This window comes from Mirounga angustirostris, unplaced genomic scaffold, assembly GCF_029215605.1.
Source record: "Mirounga angustirostris isolate CCGP_5_RB_7025 unplaced genomic scaffold, mMirAng1.0.hap1 SCAF_2, whole genome shotgun sequence".
Classification (NCBI taxonomy): Eukaryota; Metazoa; Chordata; class Mammalia; order Carnivora; family Phocidae; genus Mirounga; species Mirounga angustirostris.
In genome coordinates, this window is record NW_026991710.1 from 32,278,531 (window position 1) to 32,304,475 (window position 25,945).

The 25,945-nt window shown below is 37.5% G+C and overlaps 1 protein-coding gene across 1 annotated transcript in view; it reads right to left on the minus strand.

Moving 5' to 3' along the window:
* The window catches only part of TMEM156 (transmembrane protein 156), a 48,382-nt gene that overhangs the window by 15,611 nt on the left and 6,826 nt on the right, over positions 1 to 25,945 (minus strand). Inside the window, exons 2-5 of the mRNA XM_064584375.1 lie at positions 7,817 to 8,086; positions 6,131 to 6,391; positions 3,079 to 3,198; positions 1,349 to 1,432 (exon numbers count right to left, since the gene is read on the minus strand). Of these exons, the coding sequence (XP_064440445.1) occupies positions 1,349 to 1,432; positions 3,079 to 3,198; positions 6,131 to 6,391; positions 7,817 to 8,086 (735 nt within the window). The remainder of the gene's footprint in view (positions 1 to 1,348; positions 1,433 to 3,078; positions 3,199 to 6,130; positions 6,392 to 7,816; positions 8,087 to 25,945) is intronic.

The window sequence follows — 25,945 nt, forward strand, 5'->3', positions numbered from 1 at the left end:
ATGAGTTGACAGGGGGACTATCGACTTTTTCTCAGACAAAGCCGCAGTGCTCAAAATTATGTCTTGAAAAGAGCAAGGACCAGGATTCCCGAGGCCACTGAAAAAGCTCAGCAGAACTAGGCTAAGACATTCCTGGTGCATGGATGTCAGGCCTGGGGCCCACCTAAGAGGGGAGAACAGGGGAAATGCCGTTTTCTCCCTATAAAGATGAATTTGGGCATTGGAAACAACCTTCTGATTTTAATGCCATTAATCAAACAAAACTGTCACTGACCACACAAAACTTCCATCAACGTTCCCCACATGTAGCAGGTATCAAATGATCACTCCGCTACTGCTTATTATTAGCCATCGGTGAATACGTGGAGAACAGAAAGTCTGCATTTTTTTAAAACTGAGTCAGTCCTTCAGGTGCACGCAATCCCATTTTTCCTCAAGTTAGGGGTCTGAGTCCCTGCTAATTTAAATAGATAAGAAAAGCCTCGGGAGCAGAGTTCCCAGTGAAACGTGTGCAGATCTGCATGTGGCTACCATGCAGTTGTGGGGGGCACCTCGGGCTTGGTTCACTGTCCTTGCATTTTTGAACACCGTTTAGACACCAGACCTGAAGCCTCCTTCTCTGACATCTCACAAAGTCTGAAGGAGCCTGCTAACCAGCTGGACGCAAGGAGCTGTAGAAACATCACTCCTCAGGCCGCGGTTTGCACGGAGTCCAGGAGATGACATCTTCCTGATGAAGAAGAGCACTTTGCCCGCGTCCCAATCTCCCTCTCTTCCTTTTTAATATGACTTGACAGCTTGAATTCAGAAGGAGGCTTTGCAATTAGGAGATCGAACCACAGCGTCTGTGCCAACAGCTCTCTTAGCTGCTCTAATTAGGGTTCCCTTCTTCCATTTGTGTTTCTCGGGAGAGGACGGGGGACTTTTTAATTGGGGCTATTAGAAGTTCTTTTTACACAATGACACCCTTTCCTAAGTGAAAGCTCCAGCAAAAAAGCCATGCCCACTCTGCAATTACTTCTTGCAATTCTGAGGAATAATGGTATCTTGTCTCATTTAAAAATAAATCTGAGGCTTCTTCCTTATTGCTTTCTCTCCTCTGCCTACTCACATGAATTTCTTCTTGCCAATCAGGCAAACTTTCCATTATTTAAGGAGCTACTTTTGATCGTAACTGTCCCCTGATAATAAGACATATTAAACTAGATTTCATTTGCCCACAGCTCCTTTCTTCCAGATACAAGGCTAATTTAAATGAGCTCAGATCATTTGATCTTGGGTCTATAGTGAAACGGTGAGGGACTGGGATTCTCAAAGCCGTGCTCTGTTGGCACGTCCCAAAACTCACCTGAAATAACCTGCACGTTCAATGTTCGCAGTTTCTCGGAATCCTGTCCTCTTAAGAGGTCAGAGGTAGGTTTGTATTTATGACCTATTCCAAGAAAAGAAATTAAATATTTAAATGATAAACAAGCACATTCTTAATATATATTCCCCATGTTGATTCAAAGGATTACCAAGGAAAATGGGCCATCTACAACAGGGCCAGGAGTAACAAGACATTAAGGGCTTTCCTCTAAGTTATTTTCCATGAACAAACACAGGATCTTTCTAAAACAAGTGGTTTCTCCACTACCCTAAATGTTTTCATGCCGTCTCCTCTAATGAAAAGCACCAGCTCTTATGTATAGAATATTATATTGCTTACATGAATATACATAGACATATACAGAATATTTAATGTATATTTAATATTTAATAATATTTAATGTCCTAAATGGTGTGACATGTTTCATTACTTTACACGCTTGGATTTGTAAGGCAAGCCTTCAAAAGCCACTAAGCCTGTCATTTGGGTGGATGTTCATAAAATGTTCACTCTCCACTGTTGCTTTCTAGATGGTTTTTTCTAACTGGCTTCTGTCTCTCTTTCCTCATATGCAGTTATATGGAAAAGTGGATGAAGAAACTCAAAAATGTGCAATATTTGCAAATAACATTTTTATTTAAACTGATATAATTTTTAAAACTAGAAAGACCCTAGGTCTTGACTCCGACCTTTTGTTAGCTGTATAACTTTGGAAAAACCACTTAATCTCTCTACAGCTCAGGGGTTTTTTCCATCTATGAGTGAAAATAATAGTACACACTCTGTTTAAGTACTTGGAGAATCTAATTTAAAAAAAAGACCTGTGAAAATGCTCTGAAAATGGCTATTCTACAAATACATAATATTGATGATGTTATTATATATTAGCCTTATATACTAAGGTATCAATGGCAAGACCTAATATGAAACTGCTCTTAGAAATACCTGCAACAGGGGCGTTTGTGTGGCTTAGTCGGTTAAGCGTCCGACTCTTGATTTTGGCTCAGGTCATGATCTCAGGGTCATGAGATGGAGCCCCGTGTGGGGCTCTGTGTTGGGCATGGAGCCTGCTCAAGATTCTCTCTCTCCCTCGCCCTCTACCCTCCCCCCTCAGGTTTGATATTCAGCCAGTACATGCGTGGGTTACACATCAGAAGGGTTGGTGTATGCGTGGGTACACACCACTAGGACCATAAGTCAATGTCCATCCTGATAGGTGGACGCCTGGGTCATACTAAATATTTTTAATATCACCCCCATTGCCTGATTTCCAATTATACATTATAGCTCTGCCCTGCCAAAAATCTACTGACACCCTTACACCTATTAAAGATTGACCTCTACTCCCACTCATCACTTAGAGCCACTCTGTTCATGATCTCCCACTCTGAAATTCTGGATCACCATCCTATTCTTCTACCTTTCTCCCTTCACTTGCACTAAACCTCTGTTCAACCTCCAGCCGCCTTCAGCTCCTTGCCCAGCCTCCCCTGCTACTCACTTGTCCAAGTAGACAAAAACACATGAACCTCCTTGAATGCTAACACTGTGTTTCACTTATATTTATATTCCCCAGGTTACCTAGAACTGCCACTTACACACAGTAGGGGCTCAATAAATGATAAATTGAACTTTAAAAAGAATGTACATCTATAGAGAAGATCCTAACTGGATTGTCCCAAGCAATGGATTTATTCCTCAATACTTACTCTGCCATTTCCACATTCTTCTGTGGCTTTCAAGTATTTTGTGGAGAGTGAGGGCGAGAAAAAATATAAAAATGACCAGAACTAAAACATACCAAGTGATCTTCATGGAACAAGTGAAATCTGCAAAGAAAAAAATACTATAAAAATACAATAAAATGATGCAACAGAGAGAGGCCATATGGTGATGTGGTTGTGTTCTACTACATATTTTGGCCTTAACTGAAAAGCTCCGTATATAATCATCCCTGTTATAGGGTCGTTTGCCCTCCTGATTTCTTCCCTGATATGTTAAGTGAGTGTATTAAATGAAGAAATTTGACCAGGGAGCTTCCAGGGATCCCTTTGATCCCAAGATTCTAGGATTAATTTCACTTACAGGTCATGTAGGTGTTAGTTTCCTTGTGGTTGCTATCACTTAGCTAAGATTACAACAAGCTGAGTCCCAAAATCAGGGCCATTTGTAAATAACAACGGTGGCCCTGGGCCACACAGTCAAAAATTATGCCCTCATATGGACAAAGAGATAGTGAGTGTAAGGAAGATGGAGAGGAAAGAAAAAAAGACATACAAAGAGAAAAGGTTGGACTGAGGCATATAAAAGGCCAATGCAGATGAATAATCAGAACCCCTTTCTGCACAGACTTTCACTGCAAGGATCAGATCAGGTGCACACATTAATTAAACATACAGTAACCTTAGGTAAAAACTTGTTCATTCAAATAACAGTGAGGCACATGGGAAGGATAGTCCCCATCCAGCAATAGTTTAGCACCATCTCCTTTGCTCCCATAAAGATACAGTGGCCAGTAGACCTAGGAATCAGTGACATAACGGAAGGTGACCTCATCTTGTCCAAGACATAACTGTCTACTGTCTTCCCAAGCCACCCTGTGTACCCTCTTCCTTGTACACAAGACATAGCACTTTCTCAAAGTTAGCAAGATATATAACTTGCTTATACCCTTGGATTATTGCCCTTGTGAGGTGCATCATCTGGGTACCCCTTTCACAGGGACCCACCCCCATGTGCAGATGTACATTATATAGCCATCCAACATTTACTTAGAAAAGAGGCAGAATGCAGAAAAGGTAAAAGTTGACTGGGATGGCAGCACTCAGCCTTCCCAAAATCATCCCATGCTATTCAGCTGCAAACTTGCATTCCTCGCCTCAGCAAATTAAAAGTATGCAGTTCGTTAACTGGAATAGAAGACTTAGAGTGCCAGCAAGAGCCACAGTGGGCCCAATGACCAAGGTGTCATAGGGCACTGATGATCAAGCTATGAAAAGAGAACCAGGCACTCACCAACTTCATATAGCAATAGCAGAATGTGCACAGCTGGGGTCAGGGCAGCCAGAACACCCACCCAAGCACCAGTGCAAATGCAGAAGAGTGTGTGTCCCCACAGCCCATGCTGCCCACCTACCCCCCATCCCGGCAGTCATCTTGGAGAGGAGCAAGGGAGAACAGACAGGAATCTGAAAAAAAAAATCTGAAGAGACAATTTAAATTACTGTTCCAGAGTAAATTTACCAGATTGGACTAAATTTACTTTCATCCCCTGGTGGATAGGGCTTTTAAGGGAGATCAAATTAGTCTCTGCCCAGCAGAGTAAAATATAAAGAAATTTTAAAACTTCTATACGTGGCAAATGGATATAATTTTTCTAGAATACAAGACTATATATTTGTGTGTCACAGTGATCTTTCTGAATTATGGGCCCAAGGAAGTTTTAACTACTATTTCACTTTGACTAGCATGTATGGATTTTTTTTCATGACACAAAAAATTCTCTGAAAATCATAGTTATGGAAATGCTTCTTTTTCCTTTATGTTTTAAAAAGCATAAAAAGCACTTAGATGGATGCATGGAAATAAATATGATCTTAATATTTATAATCCAACCCACTTTATCTTCCAGACTTCATCACTGTCACCTTCTCTATGCCATCCTTCCAAAGTCTACCTTCCAGCTCACTCCTGAGCCCGAGGGAATTGACCTCTCTGTTCAGATCTCCTCAGATCCTCTCCCATACCCGACACACACACGCACACCTTGAAATAACCCTTAATTGCAGAGACCGTGGGGCCTTGAAGACTGACTCACAAGAGAAATTCCTTTGAAGCCTTCTATTTTACTGTAAAAATGCATACATATTATTTGGTCGTATTTGCTTGAAATTATAATATTGTTTAAATAATTACCTCTAAAAAAAGTAAAGCTTAAAAAAAAAATTCTAAGGCAACAAGAAAGGTTTCCATGTGTCTGGAAGATCACAAAGCCCAGCAACTGACTCTACCCTTGCACCTGTTACACCAGATGCACATGCTCGATTGTTTCACATTCATCTATTTTTGGGTCCCTAATGCTAGCACATTGGTTGGCATACAGTAGCACGTATTAAGTGGTTATATCATAAAATACTCTTCCAAAATAGACTTTCTAGGTAAAGTGGGGCACACCGCTTAGTAGAAAGGATCAATTGTGGTAATTCCGAAGAGGGTGTCACGGAAGCTAATAAGCTTTAGAAGTAAGATGGATGTGATTTTGATCCTTTGGATGCCTACGGTTCCCTCAGAGCTACCCTGTGACCCAAAGTGCCTCCTCTGCACCCTGCCTATCTCCATGGCTTTATATCAAAAATCCCATTGTATTCAGTCCTGGTTCTCGACTCTAGGAGAAGATACAAGTCAATTCAAAATATGATTTTAATAGCCCATCACAATGATGGATATTATATTTAAAAATAAATTTCACCCTTTAATACCCAGGTGTGGTAGCATTGCTTCAAGCACAGCTAACAGGCATGTCCGAAGTTACTCTGAGGTCTTTCTAGTGTCCCTCAAATCACAACCCACAGATGCCTCCTCTGCTTCTGAGTCCAGCTAGGCCTCAGGAATGAACAGATAAAAGAACTAGCATTCTTTCCAGTCATATTATTGCAACAACAAAATTTTTCAAATATTTAACTTTTAATGAAGTTAATGTGTTAGCCTTTATTTAACTTTGTATCCAATTCTCTTTTTCCTCTAACTTCCTTAAATACTTACTTTTGACATCCATTTCTAGGTGCAAGGAGATATGTGTACAATTATTCAGGTATTCCATAGTCCTACAAGTATGGTTCATAGACTTTTCCTTGGGTGAATCTTCCTCCGTGATGGCTGGCCTTCTCATGTGGGTTTTTAGATTACAAGTAATGTTATATTCTTCCAAGGGATCAGCTATAGGAGCTACAGTGAAGTTAAAATGTTGACAAGGTGAACGAAAATCATTTGCCTTCACTTCCATTGATCCTTTCATGATAAGAACTAGAAAGAGATTAAGAAAATGTTATTTGCAAAATAGTAATACATAGTAAGAAAACACACACCACTCAAAACTAAATACCATCCTTCCTCTACAAAAAAAAAGTCAAAATAAGAAGTTCACTGCACTAAAAATAATGATTAAAGTGCTTACATTTTTTTAAGATTGTGAAACCAGATAATAGTAGGGTTGAAATAGAATCTCAAAGAAATATAGACATTTGTGCGACAGGTTATAATGCTCCAAGCCAGAAATGCCCCCATTATGCCCATTCTGAAGTCCTAGCCAACCAGAGAGGAAGAAGGAGAAGGAGAAGGAGGAGGAGGAAGAGGAGGAGCAGGGTGGGGGGGAAGAAAGAACACAAGGAAGGAAGAAAAAGAATAAAATGATTGCCATTGTTTTAAGCCATTGAGTTTCAAGGTAGTATGTTACACAGACATAACTTATCAAAGCACTGTCCTACATTTCCAGGAGGCAGAGAAATAGCATCTGGAGTTACCAAGCCTTAAAACACTTCCTCGGTCTCTATCACCATAAAGGTATTTCCCCAACTTGCTTTCTGGTGAATTTGACCCAGAACCCTGCAACAACTATAGCACTACTTGAGTAAGAACCCAGAAAAAGATAGGTTTTATACTTCATCCAAAGTCAATGCCAAGAAATCTCATTCCCATTCTGAAAGAATGGGGAAAGACGCCAATATGGAGCGATACAGGAAGCAATCTCACCAAATAGGTATAAATAATAAATTTGATGCTTGGGCCTGAGGCCACTAGTATATTTTCTGACTACAAATGAGTTATTTAATTTCTCAATCATGCAAGTTGATTTGATTTAATTAAATAATATATATTGATCTCAAAATAGATGCAGGATTCAGTTACACATTACACATAATACATAGTTATTCTTTCATTTGTTTATTCATTAAAGAAATATATATTGAGCACCTGATGTCAGGCATTATGTAAGGATCTAGAAATATGGTGAACAAAGACAAAGTCCCCAACATTGAGCAGACATTTAGACAAGTAAAAAGGCAATTCAAATACAGTGGATACATGTTAGGCAGGAGAAGGTACAAATGTGTCAAAGATTTAATGATTTCTTAGAAAATCCAAATTTGATTTTACTCTTTTAATTTTTAAAAATTCAATACCTTTGAAGAGAGCATGCTAAATATTCTTTTAACCATCAAATGTACATAAATTATGGTGGCATATGATGTATTTTAAAAGTAGATATTTTGTTTTTGATAAAGTAAACCAAGAATAAGCAGTATCCCAAAGCCCTACAAATCACTCATCAAAAGCCACACTTGCTGAGGGTTTTGATACCATTGGATTTTAAATTGGAATATATTATTACTTTTTTAACAGACTAAGGTAGTTTATTCTTGATAAACTTTATTATCACTTTACATTTACCTTTTGATGTTTGTTCCTGAGAAATAAAATCCAGACTTTTTTTGGACTCACAAGCTAAACATGAGGAGCACATTTTCAATTCACTTGTGATGCCTTGGCAAATCCTGGTGACGTTTTGAAAGTTGGAGTGATTTAGAAAGATGCCCATAATAGTCTGAGTTTCTCTTACTGGTTTCAGAAAAGTCACAAAAGAAAAATTTAAAGAGCGGAGTGAATAGTTGAAATTAGGTTGCAAACACACTTCCAGACATGATAGCTCCAATATATTTCCTATAAAGGAAAAAAAATTATTTACTATTATATTCTGAGGTTTTGTCATTCCAATAAATACACAATAAGCTCTCAGTTTTTCTTAGGTGGATACAGTACATTTCAGTTTGTCAGTGACAAGATTGTTTTTATATGAATTAACAACATCTACTTCATTTAAATATTTCTTTTAAAGATTTATAAACATTCCCTATTAATTTTCGGAGAAGATAACTAAAGATGTTCTTGGAAACCCTAACATTTTAACCATTCTCTCCTGAGAAAGCTCTAGAGGCCAAAGTTCAACACTAATTTAGCTGGTCTGAAATCTAGATGTTTGCATGACCACCATCCCTTGGAAGGCTCGAGAAGACTCTGTTCCTTGCCCCTCTTCCAACTTTTGCTGGCTGTTGGTATTCCTTGGCTTGTGGCCACATCACTCCAATCTCTGACTTTCTGGTTACATTGCCTTCTCCTCTGTGTCTCTGTCTTCTACTCTTCTGTCTGTGTCATCTCTCTCTGCCTCTCTCTTATAACCATCTTATATAGGACACTTGTGATTGGATTTAGGTTCCACCTGGGTAATGCAGAAGTATTTCCCCATCTCAAGATCCTGAAGTTAACCACACCTGTAGAGACCTTTTTTCCTTGTAAGGTAACATGTACAAGTTCCAGGCTTTAGCACAGGATATCTTTGGTAGCCATCATTCAATCTACCTTTCATCCAAAGATGAAATTTAACTGGATGACATCATAATTTTTACTTTTGTCTGAAGACAAACATCAGGTATAGAAATGATGATACAAAAGGAAGGACACTACATTCAAAATAAAAGATAAGAACACTACATTCAAAATAAAAGATAAGGAACTACAAAATAAAACTACAAAATAAAAAACTACATTCAAAATAAAAGATAAGAACACTACATTCAAAATAAAAGATAAGGACTCTAGTGCTATATCTGTCATCAGGCAAGATACTTGGACAATTTACTTTATCTCTGTAAGTCTTGTTTTCTCATCAGCAAAATAGAAATAGTAACTCTAGATCCTGCTAACCTCATACGGTTATAGTAACATCAAGTGGTATAGTACATATGAGAACACTTTTGAAATGTGTACAAATGTATATTATTTAAAATTCAAACCTGTAGGGATGCCTGGGTGGCTCAGTCAGTTAAGTGACTGACTCGTGGTTTCTGCTCAGGTGGGGGGATCGAGCCCTGCGTTGGGTTCCACACTCAGTGCAGAGTCTGCTTGAAGATTCCCTCCTTCTGCCCCTCCCCCCACTCATGCTCATGCTCTCTCTCTGTCAAATAAATAAATAAATCTTTTTAAAAATATTTGAACTGACATTCCCAAGTGAAAATTAATAATTCAAATCCCATACCCTTCATTTAGGGTAGGATTATCTGTGGTTCAATTCATACAAGTAATTAAAGCTCACTCTATAAAAATCAAGAATCCCTATTTAGCAGTAATATCATTTAAGGAATAGGTAACCTTTCTCTCAGGTGTCCCTAGTCTGACAATCATTTGCTAGTATGAGAAAATAACTTACATGCTCAATTGTACCTTTATGTGGCTTTCTTTACCATTTCTTGTGTAATCATATAGGGCAAAATAAGTTTTGTAATTTTTCTAAATAATGTGGAGCACAATGAAAGAATCACTTGAGTTCTTACGATTACTCTTAGTCATAGAACTTAGTTCAATCTTAAGAGAAAACCAGGCAATTGATTGATATTAAAGAATTTTTTATGTGTGGAATTTGTACTTTAATAGTAATTCCATAAGTGTCTCATTGCTGATGATTATATTTTTATTTAATAAAATTAGAGGCTTATTACCAGCCCTCTACATTTGAAGTTGTTTCTGTAATAATTCACATGTGATTTCCAGCGATAAACACATTTCATACTTGAGTTGCTATAAAGGTTTTTTTGGGGAGAAGATGGTATTTTACTCAAACCCACAATTTTATGTCTTAATATATTTATAGATGAAGTTATGATCAAATTATAACTAATTTTTAAAACAACTGTCTTTGGTAATAAAGTCTCAGGAAGGACATAGAAATTTACCATCTGATGGAACTCTATAACCTATGGTTTTTTTATACTACCAAAACACACAAAAACATTTCTTGCCATGTTTCCATTTTACTCACTGGCATTTTTGATCTTACAAAATTTTCCATTTCTTGAACCTGTAATCCTATGATACAACCAAGATTGGGAAATAGAGGGAAATTTTTACTGTCTATATTACAGTCCTCTTATCCAATAAGTGACCATCTAGGCTTTCTAGAATTAATGATATATCCTTTATATTTGACTGTTGGGTCATTTTATGATGGTTTTTAAACCTTAGTTTTAAATAATTCAATTGGAAAGGAAATAAATAGAAGATATATCCTTCCCTGGTATAATTTTAAGAAATAATGAATTCTATTCAATCATTTTTGTTATCAGGTGAGCTATATTCTCATCTCCATAAACAAGGATATGTGAATTTAATTACTGCTATTAATATTGTTGAGAGTCAGACATCTAAATTCTTACTCCCACAGATAGAAATGCATTCCAGAATTATTCCTGTACTATAACTGCAATCTCTCAACATAAGTATATAGAATACTAAATAGAATTAGGAAAATATATTACAGTATAGGACAAATGCTCAAGTCAATCTTTTTTTTTTTTTAAGAAAACCAGAGAGTAAGACTAAAGAAACATCAACTATCTTTATTTTCTTTTTTAACTTCTGTTATAAAACTTTATCATATATAAGCATATGTAAAATGTTGGTGCCAGTTAAAGAATAATAAAGATAAACACCATGTATCTATTGTGCAAATTAATGATACCAATATTACCAATATTACCAATATCTGCAAGCACCTTATCCCTTCCCATCCCTACATACCCTTTCCCAGAGGTTAACCACCATCATGAATTTTGTGTTTATCACTCCTTTGCTTTATCTTAAAGTCTTTCCAAAATGTATATATTTCTAAATAACATTGTTTCATTTAGCATACTTTAGACATGTATATATATACAGGTAATATACTTTATGTATTCATCTATGACTAGCCTTTTTTAATATGTTTTAGTCATGTTGCTGCATATAGCTATGGTTAATTTAATTGTCTGTGGTATTCTTTTGAATGAATAAACCACAATTTATTCATTCTTCTGACAGTAAACATTTGGGTTGTTTCTATTTTTGCTGTTATGAATAATGCTGCTATGAACCATAGCCCTCATACATTGCTGGTGGGAACGTAAAATAGTGCAACCACTTTGGGAAACAGATTTATATTTCTTATGTGTTAAATATACACTTAGTATATAACCCAATAATTCTTTTTTTTTTTTAAGATTTTATTTATTTATTTGACATAGAGAGAATGAGAGAGACAGAGAGCACATGAGAGGGGGGAGGGTCAGAGGGAGAAGCGGGCTCGATGCGGGACTCGATCCAGGGACTCCAGGATCATGACCTGAGCCGAAGGCAGTCGCTTAACAAACTGAGCCACCCAGGCACCCATAACCCAATAATTCTACTCCTAGGAATTTACACAAGAAAAATCGAAATACCTGTACATGTATTTTCATGGCAGCTTTTTTATTTGTAATAGCCAAGAACTGGAAACAATCCAAAAGCCCAAAACTAGTGAATATTAAAGCAATTCCTGACATATCTATATAACAGAATACTACTCAGCTACAAAAAGCAAGAAAATACTGATCCAAACAACATGTACAAAATGAACCTCAAGTGCATTATGTCAAGGGAAAGAAGCCAGATACAAATGATTACATAGTTCATTATTCCATTTATATGAAATCCTAGAAAATAGAAAAGTATATATATATTTTTAAAGATTTTATTTATTTGACAGAGAGAGACACAGCGAGAGGGGGAACACAAGCAGGGGGAGTGGGAGAGGAAGAAGCAGGCTTCCCGCCGAGCAGGGAGCCCGATGCGGGGCTCGATCCCAGGACCCTGGGGTCATGACCTGAGCCGAAGGCAGATGCTTAACGACTGAGCCACCCAGGTGCCCCAGAAAAGTATATTGATAGTGGGAGAAGGGTCCTTATACAGAAGAGAAAGAGGGACCTTTGGGGGTGTTGGAAAATTTTATATCTTGATTGTAGTTATTTAGTTACATTTGTGTAAACATTTGTCAAACTTTGAACTATATACTTAAAATGAGAGTATTTTATTATATGTAAATTTTATCTCAATAAATTGTATTTTTGATAAATGCTACTATGAATATTCATAAACGTATCTGCTAGTACAAAAATACAGAAATTTCTCTAGTATACATACTGAGTAAAATTGCTGGGTATTCAGTATGTGCATCTTTGATTTTTTTTAAAGATTTCATTTATTTATTTGACAGAGAGAGCGAGAGCAGGAACACAAGCAGGGGGAGCGGGAGAGGGAGAAGCAGGCTTCCCGCGGAGCAGGGAGCCCAATGCAGGGCTCGATCCCAGGACCCTGGGATCATGACCTGAGCCGAAGGCAGATGTTTAACGACTGAGCCACCCAGGCGCCCCCATCTTTGATTTTTCAAGAAAATGTCAAATCATTATATGAAGTGATTGTACCAATTAATACTCTTACATGTGATGTATAAAAGTTCCCAATGACATACATCTTGGCCAAGGCTTTTCAAGTTTTGCCAATTCAGTGAGTGTTAAATAGAATCTTATCACGGTTTAAAAATGTATTTTCTTTTTTTTTTTCTACTTTTCCATTTTTTCTATTAGGTTGTCTTTTTCTTTCATTTTTTTTTAAAGATTTTATTTGATAGTGAGAGAGGGAGAGGCAGCACAGAGGGAGACGGAGAAGCAGACTCCCCGCTGAGCAGAGATCAGATGCGGAGCTGGATCCCAGGGTCCTGAGATCATGACCTGCCGCTTAACCAACTGAGCCACCCAGGCGCCCCTGTTTGTCTTTTTCTTACTACTGTTTAGGAGTTCTTTAATTTTTCTGTTTAAAATTTTAAGAAGTTCTTTATTTTCTTAATTTTTTAAAAAACATTTTATTTATTTATTAGAGAGAGAGAGCACGCCTGTGTGTACAGGAATGGGGAGGGGCAGAGGGAAATGGAAAAGCAGAGAATCTCAACCAGACTCCAGGGCTGAGCACAGAAGCTGACACAGGGCTTGATCAAGCTCACGACACAGATCATGACCTGAGCCCAAACTGAGAGTCAGGCACTTAACCGAGTCACCCAGGTGTCCCGAGAAATTCTTTAATTATTTCATTAAGATATCTTCTCATAGATTATACCTTATCATTCATTTTCTTTATGATCTCTTAGTTAAAAGAAGCTCTTAATTTGAATGCAGCAAAGCTATCAATCATTTCTTTACAATTTGTGCTTTGTGCCTCATTTAAGAAATCTGTCTCCCTTAAAGTTAAAAAGATCTTCTAAAAGTTTTAAAGTTTTGCCTTTTACATTTATGTTCTTTTTTTTTTTTTTTTAAGAGAGAGAGAGAACGTGAGTGGTGAGGGGCAGAGGGAGAGAGAGAATCTTTTTTTTTTTTTTTATTCTTATGTTAATCCCCATACATTACAACATTAGTTTTAAATGAAGTGTTCCATGATTCATTGCCTGTGCATAACACCCAGTGCTCCATGCAGAACGTGCCCTCCTCAATACCCACCACCAGGCCAACCCGTCCTCCCACCCCCCTCCCCTCTAGAACCCTGCCTGCCCTTCAGAGTCCATCGGAGAGAGAGAATCTTAAGCAGGCTCCACACCCAGCCCAGAGCCCGATACAGGTCTCCATCTCATGACCCTGAGATCATGACCTGAGCCAAAATCAAGAGTCAGATGCTTAACTAACTGACTGGGCCACCCAGAAGCCCCCATGTATGTTCTTCATCTATCCAGAATTGGGTACAGTGTGGGGTAGGCAGCCACATTAATTTTTCCACACGTGATAATCAATTGCACTAGCATTTATTGGGTAGTTTATGTTTTCCTCACTACTTAGAAAGATGCTTCTGCCATATATCAAGTATCCATAGATATATGAGTGTGTTTCTGGGATTTCAATTTTGTTCTATCAGTCCATTTTTCTATCTTGGCAAAGATATTATACTGACTTAATTGCTTTTGCTTTGTAAAAGTCTTTATATCTGATAGGAAAAGTCCCCTCACTTGTTCATCTCCTTTAGGAGTGTCTTAGCTATTCTTGGCCCTTTACTCTTTCCAGTAAATTTTAGAATCAGCTTGTTAAGTTCAGTGAAGAACCTAGTTATGACTCTGACTTGAATCTTGAAATCCCCTGGAGAAGAAAGATAAAATACTGAGTTCCTCCTCCTTCTTTTTTCTTCCTTTCTTTCTCTATCTATATGGGCCTTCTTTGAAATCTTTCAGTGAAATTTCCAAATTCTCTCCATGATGGTCTCATGTATCTTTTGTTAGATTTCCTCCTAGGTACCTTACTTTTTGTTGCTAGTACCAACAGGACCTTTTAAGGAATATGTTTTCAGTTTGTTAGTGATATATGGAAATACAATTAACTTCTGAATATCAATTTTATTCTTTGTCACTTTATAAACTTCCTTATTAACTTTTATTTCTTATAAATCTTTCAGGCTTTCTATGTAGATATGCATAGCAACTGTAAATAATAACAACTTTATTTCTTGATTTCCAATCCTTATACAGTAATTTCTTGTACTTTTTTTAAAGATTTTATTTATTTGAGAGAGAGGAAGAGCATACATGTGTGCAAGCAGAGGGAGAAACAGAGGGGGAGGGAGTGGGAGGGGAAAGAATCGTGAACAGACTTCCCACTGAGTGCAGAGCCTGAAGTGGGGTTTGATCTCACAACCCTGAGATCATGACCTAAGCCAGAACCAAGAGTCAGACACCTAACTGACTGAGCCACCCAGGTGTCCCATTTCTTTTACTTTTCTTATTGCACTGCCAGGACCCCCAGGACCACAATGAATAAACATGTTGAGAGAGCTCATCCTTGCTTGCTCTCAATCTTAAGAATACTTATAGTGTCTCATCACTGAGAATAATATTTCATATAATCATTTTTGGAGGACTTGTGTCACTTTAAGGAAGTTCTCTTCTATTCCTACTTTGCTAAGGGCTTGGATTCACGACCCTGAGATCAAGCACTGAGCTGAAATCAAGAGTTGGACACTTAACTAACTGAGCCACCCAGGTGCCGCCCAAATTTTTTTATCTGTTTATAAATGAGATTGGCCTGTAAGTTTTTCTTTTTTGTTCCATCTTTGTTAGATTTGGGTACCAAGATAAACTAGCCTTAAAAAATAAATTGGAAAATATTCCCATTTCTTTTTTTTTTTTTTTAAGGATTTTATTTATTTATTTGAAAAGAGAGAGACGAAGATAGCAACAGAGATAGCAACAGAGAGCATGAGCTGGGAAGAAAGAGAGAAGCAGTCTCCCAGGACCCTGGGATCATGACCTGAGCCAAAGGCAGACGCTTAACCGAATGAGCCACCCAGCTGTCTCAATATTCCCCTGTTTCTATCTTCTGAAAAGGTTTATTATAAAATTGCATTTATCTATTTAATCTCTTTCTTGAAAGTTTGGCAGAACATGCATGTAAAATTATTGAAACTTAGTGTTTCTTTCAGGGAATATTAAACTATTGGCTCAATTTCTTTAATTGTTATGCAACTCTTCAGTTTTCCATTTCTTCCTAAGTAGGTTTGGGTAAGTTATATTTTTCTATAAATATGTCCTTAATGTTTTAAATTTATTGACTTAAAGTTATTCATAATAATCTCTTATTACATTTTAAATTTCTACTTTGTCCTTTTCCAGTCCTAACATTACTTACTAGTGCCTGCTCATTTTTCATTTTTTGATTATTCAGTTTTAATAGAATAATGGCCACATCCTAATTCCCAGAACCTGTGAATATGTTACATTACTTGCCAAAGAGAAATTAATGCAGAAGATGGAATGAAGGTAAGCTGGTGCACTTATCTTAAAATAGGGAAATTATCAGGGCGCCTGGGTGGCTCAGTTGGTTAAGTGTCCCACTCTTGATTTCGGCTCAGGTCATGATCTCAGGGTCCTGGGGTCCAGCCCCATGTCGGACTCCACATGGGGAGTCTGCTTAAGGATTCTCTTCCCTTCTCCCTCTGTCCCCCCCTCCTCTCTCTAAAATAAATAAATAAATCTTTAAAAAAAATTTTTTTTAAATAGGGAAATTATCCTAGATTATCCAAGGGCCTAATATAATCACAAATGTGGAAGAGGGAGGCAAAAGAATCTGTGTCAGGTAACACAACGTGACAAAGACTCAACAGGCCATTGCTGGCTTTGAAGATGGAAGGAAGACAAATTGGGGCATGCAGGCAGCTTCCAGAAGCTGGAAAAGACAACAAAATGGATTCTCACCTACTGCTTCTGAAGGGAATGCTATTTTTGTACAGCATTTTAGCTCTATCTTGTTTTATCATTGACACACAATCGAGTAGTTATTTTGTTTTATGCAGTTAATCTTTTCAAGATTTATTTAGATAAATCCACATGCTTATAATTATTAAGGGTCTTTTCCCTGACATTTCTTGCATCTCTGGCCTCCCTTCTAAGATCATCGTTTTTCTCCTGAAGTTAATTCTCTATAAATTCCTTCACTGAAAATCTGCTGATTGTAAACTCTCTGTTTTCACTCATGCAAAAATGTACAACTCATCAATTCCAGCTTGACATTAATTTTACCTCTGTACTTTGCAGACATTATTCCACTGGCCTCTGAATTTCATTGTTTCTTTCAAGAAATGAGCTGCCAGGCTAATTCTTGTTCCTTTGAAGACAATCAGTCTTTATCTATGGCTATTTTTAAGAGCTCTTTAGTTTTCATGTTCTATGGAATTCTGTATTTATTCTCTTTGGGACTTGTTAGGTTTCCTGAATCTGAGGATTCAAACATTGCCTTTTCCCCATTCTATCTCTTCTCTCCTTTGGTAGCTTTAGTTAGAGATCTCTCCCCTTGTTCTCTATGTCTCTTAACCTCTGTTTCATATTTTCTCTTTCTCTGGCTCTCTGTGCTGTATTCTCTTTAATTTATTCAGATCTATATTCCTATTCATTAATTCACTATTCAATTGTGTCTGATTCATTTATTCCATTCCTTGTGTTTCTACTTCATGTTATTATATTTTCATAATTAGAATTTTGAGTTGATTCTTTTTCAAATCTACCTGATTACATTTTTTTAAAAGATTTTATTTATTTATTTGACAAAGAGAGGGGGAGAGAGCACAAGTGGGGGGTAGGGGGACAGCAGGCAGAGGGAAAGGGAGAAGTAGGCTCCCAGCTGAGCAGGGTGCCCAATGCAGGGCTCAACCCCAGGACCCTGGGATCATGACCTAAGCCAAAGGCAGACACTTAACCGACTGAGCCATCCAGGTGCCCCTATGTGATTATATTTTTTAAACTAAATTAAATTTAATTAAGTTTAATTTAATTTTAAATTCCAGTATAGTTAACATACAGTGTTATATTAGTTTCAGGTATATAATACAGTGATCCATAAATCTGCCTGATTATTTTTAATAGTCTTGTTTCTTACTCATACTTTTTGATATCATTTTTATTGAAACAAACTAAATACTTACTTTATATTATATATCTCATAACCCCAATCTGGATTCTTTAAAGATCTGATTCTGCTTTTTTGTCTCTGTTGACTCTTGTCTATTAAGTCTTCATGTTTTATGATTTTTGATAGCAGCTCATGTTCCTTAGAATTTTGTTTGGGAAATTATTTGAGATCTAATTTGAAGATGTTTTCCTCCAGAGAGGATTGGTGTTTACCTCTGCTTAGTGTCTAATAGCACATTATCTCAAAACCACTTTAAATTAAATTTCTTGGTGTGGTTAAAAAAAAAGGAACCCTTATATACTGTTGGTATGTGAATTAGTCTATCCCCTGTGAAGGATCCTCAAAAATTAAAAATAGACCATATCATTCAACAATTCCACTTCTGGGTAGATATCCAAAGGAAATGAAAACAGGAGCTCACAGAGATATCTGCATTCCCATGTTTATCACAGTATTATTCACAATAGCCAAGATATGGAAACAACCCAAGTGCCCATCAATGGGTGAATGAATAAAGAAGATGTGTTACATATACAATGGAATATTATTTACTTATGAGAAAGGAGAATATCCTGCTATTTGTAACAACATGAATGCACTTGAGCACATTATACTAAGTGAGATAAGATAGACAGAGAAAGACAATTACTGTATGATATCATTTATATGTGAAATCTAAAAAAGTCCAATGGAAGAAAGGGAAGATGACGGCAGAGTAGGAGGACTCTAGGCTTGTCTCATCCCATGAACACAACTAGATAACTATCAAATCATCCTATTACCCCAGAAATCAACCTGAAGACTGACAGAACAAACTCCACAACTAAAGGGAGAGAAGAGGCAGAGACATGGCTTAGGGGAGAAATGGATCACGGGTGCTATGGAGGGGAAGAAGCCATGGTCATAGAGAAGGGCAAGAGAGAGAGAGAGAGGCACACAGGGGAATGTACAAGGAGAATGATTCCCCAAAGTGCTGGGCTTGGAAAATGAGAGGAGCTGAATTCCGTGAGTTCTTGCAACAAGGAGGGCTTAAAGCCTGGATTTTGAAAGGTCAGTAGGCTTGGCTGAGACAGAACCTGGAGGACACTGCCCTGCTCCTGGAGAGAAGGCAGGCAAACAACCTGGGGGTGGGGGGAGCAGATGGCATGGAAATAGCAGTCTGAAGAGCACCTGAGGCACACAGTGGGAAGATTATTTGCTCTTCTCAGAGCATGTCCCTGAGAGGCAGTGCTCATGAAGACTCCTCTCAGGGAACAAAGGAGCTGGCTGGTGCAATTTCCCTTCCCCGCCCCTCAGGATAGACACAGAGCCACCAGCAGGAGGCAGTGCAGCACTGACACTAGCTGCCTAACTTGCTGACACCAAGCCCCACACAACTGCTCTCCAGCTAGGCTGCCCTTCTCAGTCAAGCTTGCCTCAGTCCCAGCTCAGCAAGCCCCTCACTGAGAAGACCAGCACAAACTCCTACTCACACCACATCTCCTGACCTGAGAGTTCTGCAGGGTCTTAGTCCTGGTGGAAGTGATATCAGGTCTCATTTCACAAGCAGATCAGAGCACACCTAGTTAAAATTTGCCACATTCAGGCCAAGGACCAAACATTTGACACAGCAGGCAAGGAGAGCCTCTGCAGATGACTAGCCTGCAGAATAGAGCAACTGAAACACAATAGGAGGGCACATGCAGTGCACATCAGAGACATTCCCTGAAGGATCAAGCCCTGGACACTACATGACCTCTTCTTCATATAGCCATTACTTCCAGGAGCAGGAAACATACTGGCTTTTAAAACACACAGAAGGCAGAAACTTAGACAAAATGCCAAGACAGAGGAATTTATCCCAAATGAAAACAAGATAAGGCCACAGCCAGAGAACTAAGTGAAACAGATATAAGTAACATGCCTGATGGAGAATTTATTTATTTTTTATTTTTTTAATTTATTTTTTGAAAGATTTTATTTATTCATTTGCGAGAGAGACAGAGAGAGAACAAGCAGGGGGAGAGGCAGAGAGAGAGGGAGAAGCAGACTCCTTGCTGAGCAAGGAGCCCGATGTGGGACTCGATCCCAGGACCCTGGGATCATGACCTGAGCCAAAGGCAGACGCTTAACCATCTGAGCCACCCAGGCGCCCCATGATGGAGAATTTAAAGCAACAATCCTAAGTATATTCACTGGGCTTGAGAAAAAAAATAGAAGACATCAGTAAGACCCTTACCACAGAGATAAAAGAGTTAAGAAAGAATCAATCAGAGATGAAGAGTGCAATAAACAAGATTGGAAACAGGCTTGATGCAATGAACAGCAGGCTGGAGGAGGCAGAGGAATGAATTAGTGACCTAGAAGCAAAACAGTGGAAAGTAATGGAGCTAAACAAAAGAGAAAAAGAATTGTGCAACACGAGAATAGACTTAGGGAACTCAGTGACTCCATCAAACATAATAACATCCATATTATAGGAGTCGCAAAAGAAAAAGAGAGAGAAAAGGGGGCAGAAAACTTATTGGATAAAATAATAGCTGAAAACTTTCCTAATCTGGGGAAGGAAACAGACATCCAGATCCAGGGGCACAGAGAAATCCCATCAAAATAAAAAAAAGGGGGGTGCCTGGGTGATTTAGTTGATTAAGCAAGCATCTGCCTTTGGCTCAGGTCATGATCTCAGGGTCCTGGGATTGAGCCCTGTGAGTCTGCTTTCCCTCTCCCACTGACCCCTCCCCACCCCCACTTGTGCATGGTCTCTCTCTCTCTCTCTCAAACCAATAAATAAAATCTTTTTTAAAAAACAAAAAAAGCAGGCCAACGCCAAGACATATTATAATTAAATTTGCAAAATATAGTGATAAAGAAACAATCTTTAAAGCAGCAAGACAGAAGGAGTCCTTAATTTACAAGAGAAGACCCATAAGGCTAGCTGGAGATTTCTCAACAGAAACTTGGCAAGCCAGAAGAGAGTGACATGATATACTCAAAGTGCTGAATGGGAAAAACCTGCAACCAAGAATACTCTATCCAGCAAAGCTATCATTCAGAATAAAAAGGAGAGATAGAGAGTTTCCCAGACAGAAAAAAACTAAAGGGGTTTGTGACCACTAAACCAGCCCTGCAAGAAATATTGAAGAGGACTCTTTGAGTACAAAGGAGAGCCCAAAAATGACAAGAAAGGATCAGAGAAAATCTCCAGAATCAACCACAAAACAAGTAATAAAATGGCAATAAATACATATCTATCAATAATTACTTTGAATGTAAATGGACTAAATGCTCCAATCAAAAGACATACGGTGTCAGAATGGATAAAAAAAAAAGCAAGACCAGGGAGGGGGGTGAGGGGATGGGTTAGCCTGGTGCTGGGTATTAAGGAGGGCATGTGTTGCATGGAGAACTGGGTGTTATACACCAACAATGAATCATGGAACACTACATCAAAAAACTAAAAAAAAAAAAAAGTATAAGGTATATCTCTGTATTACTTCTTATAATTCTGTGTGAATCTAAAATTATCTCAAAATAACAATTTCAATTAAAAAAATATATATGATCAAGGGGGGTAAAAATTCTATGGGATGCTTTATTCAGGCAGTTTTTTTTAAAAGCCCAAAATAAGATGTATGGACACCATATGTGTCATTGATTAAACATTCTGGTAGAATTAAAAATTAAAAAAAAAAAACAAGACCCATCTATATGCTGCCTACAAGAGACTCATTTTAGAACTAAAGACACCTGCAGATTGAAAGTGAGGGGGATGGAGAAACATTTATCATGCAAATAGATGTCAAACACTCCAATCAAAAGACATAGGGTGTCAGAACGGGTAAAAAAAAAAAACAAACAAGACATCTATATGCTGCCTACAAGAGACTCATTTTAGAACTAAAGACACCTGCAGATTAAAAGTGAGGGGGATGGATGCAAATGGATGTCAAAAGGAAGCTGGAGTAACAGTACTTATATTAGACAAACTGGACTTAAAAACAAAGACTTGTAACAAGAGTAAAGAACAGCACTATATTGTAATGAAGGGTACAATCCAAGAAAAAGATCTAACAATTGTAAATATGCATGCAACATGGGAGCATCCAAATATATAAAATAGTTAATAACAAACATAAAGGAATAGTCAATAATAATACAGTAATAGTAGGGGACTTTAACACCCCACTTACATCAATGGACAGATCATCTAAACAGAAAATCAACAAGGAAAAATTGACTTTAAATGACACACTGGATCAGATGGATTTAACAGATATATTCAGAACATTCCATCGTAAAACAGCAGAATACACATTATTTTCAAGTGCTCATGGAACATTCTCCAGAATAGATGACATATTAGGTCACAAAACAGGCCTCAACAAATACAAAAGGATTGAAATCATACCATGCATCTTTTCTGACCACAACACTTTGAAACTAGAAGTCAACCAAAAGAAAACATTTGGGAAGACCACAAATACATGGAGGTTAAACAACATGCTACTAAACAATGAATGGGTCAACCAGGAAATCAAAGAAGAAATTAATGATGAGCACTGGGTGTTGTATGTAAGTGATGAATCACTGAATTCTACTCCAGAAACTAATATTGCACTGCATGTTAATTAAGCAAAATTTAAATTAAAAAAAAGAAGAAATTTTAAAAATACATGAAAACAAATAAAAATGAAAATACAATGGTCCAAAACCTTTGAGATGCAGCACAAGCAGTCCTAAGAGGTAAGTATATAGTAATACAGGTCTACTTTAGGAAACAAGAAAAAATCTCAAATAAACAACTTAACCTTAGACCTAAAGGAGCTAGAAAAAGAACAACAAATAAGCCTAAAACTAGAAGGAGGGAAATACTAAAGATTAGGGCAGAGATAAATGATATAGAAACTAAAAAAACAATAGAACAGATTGTTGTTCTGTTCTTATCAAAGCCAGACTTGTCAAAAAGAAAGACTTATCAAAAAGAAAAGAGAAAGGACCCAAATAAAAAAATCACAAATGAGAGAGGAGAAATTACAACACCACAGAAATACAATTATAAGAAAATATTATGAGAAAAATATGCCAACAAATGGGACAACCTGGAAGAAATTGATAAATTCCCAGAAACATATAAATTACCAAAACTGAAACAAGAAGAAATAGAAAACTTGAACAGATTGATAACCAGCAAAGAAGTTGAATCAGTAATCAAAAAACTCCCAACGAACAAAAGTCCAGGGCCAGATGGCTTCACAGGTGAATTCTACCAAGCATTTTAAGAAGAGTTAATACCCATTCTTCTCAAACTATTCCAAAAAATAGAAAAGGAAGGAAAACATTTAAATTCATTCTATGAGGCCAGCATTACCCTGATACCAAAACCAAATTAAGACTCCTCTAAAAAAAAGAACTACAAGCCAATATCCCTGATGAATGTGGATGCAAAAATTCTCAATAAAACACTAGCAAATCAAATCCAACAGTACATTTTAAAAAATCACCATGATCAAGTGGGATTGTTCCTGGGTTGCAAGGGTGGTTCAATGTTCTTAAATCAATCAATGTGATACATCACATCGATAAGAGAAAGGATAAGAACCATATGATCATTTCAAGAGATGCAGAAAAGGCATCTGACAAAGTACAATATCCATTCATAAAAAAATCCTCAACAAAGTAGGTTTAGAGTGAACATACCTCAACATAATAAAGGCATATAAAAAAGAACCCACAGCTAACATCATCCTTTATGGAGAAAAACCGAGAGGCTTTCCCCTAAGTTCAGGAACAATTGAAGGATGTCCACTCTCACCACTTTTATTTAACATAGTACTGAATGTCCTAGCCACAGCAATCAGACAAGAAAAAGAAATGAAATGCACCCAGATCAGTAAAGAAGAAATAAAAGTTCCACTATTTGCAGATGACACAATACTATATATAAAATCCTGAAAGACTCCAAAAAACTGCTAGAACAGATAAACAAATTCAGTAAAGTCACAGGATATAAAATCAACATACAGAAATCTATTGATTTCAATACACCAATAATGAAGCAGCAGAAAGAGAAATTAAGGAATCAATTCCACTTACTATTGCACCAAAACCAGTAAGATACCTAGGAATAAACCTATCCCAAGAGGTGAAAGACCTGTACTCTGAAAACTATCAAACACTGATGAAAGAAATTGAAGATGACACAAAGAAATGACGCACAAGACATTTCATACTTACGGATTAGAAGAACAAATATTGTTAAAATGTCTATCCTACCCAAAGTAATCTACACATATAATGCAATGCCTGTCTAAATACCAACAGCATTTTTCACAGAACTAGAACAAACAATCCTAAAATTTGTATGGAACCACAAAAGACCCCAAATAGCCAAAGCAACCTTGAAAAAGAAAAATAGAGTGGGAGGCATCACAATTCCGGACTTCAAGTTATATTACAAAGCTGTAGTGATCAAGACGGTATGGTACTGGCACAAAAATAGACACATAGATCAGTAGAACAGAATAGAAAACCCAGAAATGAACCCACACCTATATGGTCAATTTCTCTTTGACAAAGCAGGCTAGAATACCCAATGAGAAAAAGGCTCTTCAACAAATTGTGTTGGGAAAACTGGACAGAAACATGCAAAAGAATGAAACTGGACCACTTTCTTATACGATACACAAAATGGATTAAAGACCTAAATGTGAGACATGAGACCATAAAAGTCCTAGAGGCAGTAACCTCTAGGACATCAGCTATAGCAATTTCTTTCTAGATATGTCTCCTGAGGCAAGGGAAACAAAAAGCAAAAAAAAAAAAATTATTGGGACTTCATCAAAATAAAAAGCTTCTGCAGAGTAAAGGAAACATTTAACAAAATTGAAACTCAACACCCAAAAAATGAATAATCCAATTAAAAAGTGGGCAGAATACAGGAATAGACAGTTTTCCAAAGAAGACATATAGAGGGCCAACAGACACATGAAAAGATGTTCGATATCACAGATCATCAGGGAAATGCAAATCAAAACTACAATGAGATATTATCTCACACCTGTCAGAATGACTAAAATCAACACAAGAAACAACAGGTGTTGGCAAGGATGTGGAGAAAGGGGAACACTCTTGTACTGTTGGTGGGAATGCAAACTGGTCTAGCCACTCTGGAAAACAGTATGGAGTTTCCTCAAAAAGTTAATAATAGAACTACCCTATGATCCAGCAATTGCACCACTGGGTATTACCCCAAATAATACAAAAGCACCAATTCAAAGGGATACATGCATTCTGATGTTTATAGCAGCATTATCTACAATACCCAAATTATGGAAACATTCCAAGTGTCCATCAATGGATGAATGGATAAAGAAGAGGTGGGATATATACACAATGGACTATTACTTGGCCATAAAAAAGAATGAAATCTTGCCATCTGCAACGATATGGATGGAGCTATAGAATATTATGCTAAGTGAATTAAGTCAGTTAGAGAAAGACAAATACCGTATGATTTCACTCATATGTGGAATTTAAGAAAGAAAACAAATGGGGGCACTTGGGTGGCTCAGTCAGTGAAGGGCCCAAATCTTGATTTCGGCTCGGGTCAGGATTTCAGAGTCCTGAGATGGAGCCTGGCATGGGGCTCCGAGCTCTGCAGGGAGGCTCCTTGAGATTCTCTCTTTCCCTCTGCCCCTCTCCACCAAGCATGCTCTCTCTCTCTCTAAAATAAATAAATAAATAAATCTTAAAAAAAAAAAAAAGAACAAATGAACATAATGGGGGAAAAGGAGAGAAAGAGGCAAACCAAGAAACAGACTCTTAACTATGGAGAACAAACTGATGGTTACTGGAGGGGAGGTGGTGGGGGAGTGTATTAAATAGGTGATGGGGTTGAAAGAGGGCACTTGTGATGAGCACAGGTGTTGTATGGAAGTGCTGAATCACTATATTGTACAACTGAAACTAATATTACACTGTATGTTAACTGGAATTTAAATAAAAACTTAAAAATTAAAAAAATTAAAAATCAAATGCATAAATAAAGAGTAAAACAGTTGTTATCAGGGGATGAGGATGGGGGGACAAGATTGATGGTGTTTAAAGGTACAAATCTGTAATTAAGTACTAAACAAGCCATGTGGAGAAAGGGGAACCCTCCTCCACTGTTGGTGGGAATGCAAGCTGGTGCAGCCACTCTGGAAAACAGTATGGAGGTTCCTCAAAAAGTTGAAAATAGAGCTACCCTATGACCCAGCAATTG